The sequence below is a fragment of the Cryptomeria japonica genome, chromosome 9 (assembly GCF_030272615.1).
Source record: "Cryptomeria japonica chromosome 9, Sugi_1.0, whole genome shotgun sequence".
Lineage (NCBI taxonomy): Eukaryota > Viridiplantae > Streptophyta > Pinopsida > Cupressales > Cupressaceae > Cryptomeria > Cryptomeria japonica.
The window spans coordinates 608,830,471-608,833,574 of NC_081413.1; the positions used below are offsets into that span (position 1 = coordinate 608,830,471).

The 3,104-nt window shown below is 39.0% G+C and overlaps 1 protein-coding gene across 1 annotated transcript; it reads left to right on the top strand.

Annotated features, from left to right (window-relative positions):
- Window positions 1-323: 323 nt before the first annotated feature.
- LOC131044136 (scopoletin glucosyltransferase) lies at window positions 324-896 on the top strand. The gene has a single exon (XM_057977433.2). It carries the CDS (start codon window positions 324-326, stop codon window positions 894-896), a length of 573 nt encoding a protein of 190 aa, XP_057833416.2.
- Window positions 897-3,104: the final 2,208 nt, after the last annotated feature.

Sequence of the window (3,104 nt, forward strand, 5' to 3'; positions counted from 1 at the left end):
CACACTTCTCTCTGCCTCCAAAATGGCGCCCGACTTGGTCGAGGCAGACACCTCATACCCAAAGCATCACTTTTTGAAAAGCTTGTTCCGCATAAACCAAAAGGGCAGCTGGGCGACCATCTTGAACACAATCCAAGAGCTCGAATCAGATCACATCAACCAATTCTAGAGCCGCTGCGCCAGACTTGTCAGAGTCGTGGGACCATTGCTCCCGCTTACCGGTGCCTGCCATTTGTCCCGAATTAGAGTGGCTGGACGGTCAGTCCGTGGTTTCGATTGTGTGTGTGTCCTTCGGCTCTAAGAATTCCATTACCCATGCAAAGATGAATGAGCTGGCGTTGGGTTTGGAGTCAAGCATGAAGCCATTTTTGTGGGTGCTCCAGCCCCCGACAGATGTAGGTTCTTGCGCCCTTAACGATTTTCTGCCACAGGGCTTCCGCGCCCGGGCAGAGCGTCGGGGACGTATTGTAATGGGATGGACGGATCAATTGGCCGTTCTTTCTCACGCGGCAATTGGGGCTTTTCTTACACACCGTGGATGGAACTCCTTGCTAGAGGGCATTTTTAGCGGGGTGCCCTTTATCTGCTGGCCGATCACTGTTGACCAGTCGTTTAACACCAAATTTATAGAGGAAGAAGCCAAGTGCGGGCTAAGAATTTGGAAGGGGGCGAACAAGGATGAAATTGGCAGAGTTATCACTAACGTATTCGATGAGGAAGACGAAGCAGGGAAGGTTGTCAGAAGAAATACGATCAAGTGGAAAAAACTGGCAGAGGGGGCCGTGTGTGAGGGTGGATCTTCGGCCAAGAATTTCGATAGTCTAGTTGATGACATTCTATCTCTGCAACATCTCAAGGACAAACCGATTGTCTTGGGTCAAGGTTCGCCTACTTAGAAGATGTTTTCTTTTCTATCAATATTCTTAATGATCCTAGTTTATGTTAGTTTATTTCTATTTACAAAATGATAGCACGTATATCATTATGCCTCTCTATGTCCATTAAAATCTGTGCTTGAATCCCGGTGAAGTCTCTGAATCGTAGACGTAAGTAATACAAAGTTTTAATTTATTGAACAACTTATTTATAAATGCAGTCAAAGATTGTTGCATGATGTTTTTATTGATGTTGTAATCTGTTTTTACTTGCAAAATTTCATTAAGGGCAATATCCATATGTATTAGCCATACGCTCGTAGACCCTTAGAAAATTTCCCTAGAAAATCTCTGTAGAAAATTTCTCATGAGCTAGATAGGACATAGGTAGATAAAATAACACTAAAGTACAGTATACCAGACTTCTTAATTTCTTTCTTATTAGCATGTATACTTCTTAAGCATATCAAATCCTCATATGATTAAAAGATAACCCAGTAAATCAGCGAGGTAATTTTATCAAAATCCACAAAGTGAGATTGCATTACTTCTTTTAGCTATCTCCAGAACAAATACGATAGATTTTTACACTTATGAACATTCCAAATATAAAAAACATGTACATCACATACAATATTGAAATGACAAGGAACTTGTGTGAACAAAATTTATTTCTACCATTGTGTAATTCTTTTATTTCTACCATTGTGTAATTCTTATAAGACCATATATAATTGTATGTGACAGTTTACATAGCTGTTACATACAGCTATGTGTATATATATAAGTTAAGTCATTCATTACTATAGTCATATTTCAATATTTGAAAATAAGTTTATCAGTCTATTTAGGGGAGAGGGGTCGATAGTGGCACTCTTATGTTTGAGGGTTCACGTGGAGTGCCACATGGGTTTAGATCGACATTCACGAGCACTATCACATAGAAAACTTAGTTCTTTAAATAAAAAATCCTTTTTATCTTTTGTAGAGGCGACCTGTCACGTTTCAAATGTCGATTCATCTGAGGTGTCCAAAATTGATTGTTTGGATGGATGCCCATTTATGGGTAGGTCCATTGTGGCAAGTGGTATGACATGCTAGTGGTAGTGGCAAGTTTTGTTGCGTAGCGATTGAACAATCTATCACCCTTCATGCTTGACAGCGTGCATTAAACGTGTGTCACCTCTTCACTTCATTTTGGCCAACCACATTAACTACACATCCCTTCAAATATACTTGACTTGTTTGGCATGCAATACCCAACAAAGGGTCCATTGAATGATTCTTTTTTATCACAAATCACACTCACTTTCCCTTCCTTTTTTCACGTTTCAAATGTCGATTCATTCAAGTTGTCCAAAATTGACTGTTTGGATGGATGATCATAAATGGATAGGTCCATTGTGGCAAGTGTTATGGCATGTCAGTGGTAGTTGCAAGTTTTGTTGCGTAGCCACTGAACAATCTATCACCCTTCATGCTTGATGATGTGCATTAAATGTGTGTCACCTCTTCACTCCATTTTGACCACCACATTAACAACATATCCCTTCAAATATACTTGACTTGTTTGGCATGCAATACCCAACAAAGGGTCCATTGAATGCTTCATTTTTATCGCACATCATGTTCACTTTCCCTTCCTTTTTCACACGTATATTTTGTAGTATTTGTGACCTTTGTCTCTAGAACATGTTCGAATCAAGTCATTGGAACTCGTATTCTCACACCAAAAGATGATTGGATTCATGTGGTTTTTGGTATTTTTCTAGACATTGGTTTGACATTATCATTTCCTCACCTTGTAGATATTCTCTTTGCCATTGAAGATGAGTATCCAACTAAATTTTTTCACACTTCATTCTCCTTCCAGTTTTTTGGGGTTTACTTATAGTTGTCTTTTTGAGTGCTTCCAACACTAAATTCTTGCAAGTTTTCTCGAGGTGCAATTGTAGCAAACAGTTGCAGGTGACCTAGGTAGCTCGTCATTCACCATTCAACCTAGGTGATGATTCTAGTCCTCATTAAGGCTACTATTCGACTTTGTTTGTCTCATTCTATCATTTACAATTCTTGCATTTCATTTTCATTTGTTGTGGACTCTAATCGTTAACTTGAAGGTTATGTTATTTTGTGGATGCTTGTATGATAAAACTTTAACACATTTCCTACATGTTAAAGGTTTTGTTGCTTTGTGGGTGATTCTAAAATGAAATTTCTAAGATGCTT

Bases quoted from the DNA above. Each gene is read 5' to 3' on its own strand.
- LOC131044136 (XM_057977433.2), top strand. From the start codon at position 324: ATGAATGAGCTGGCGTTGGGTTTGGAGTCAAGCATGAAGCCATTTTTG.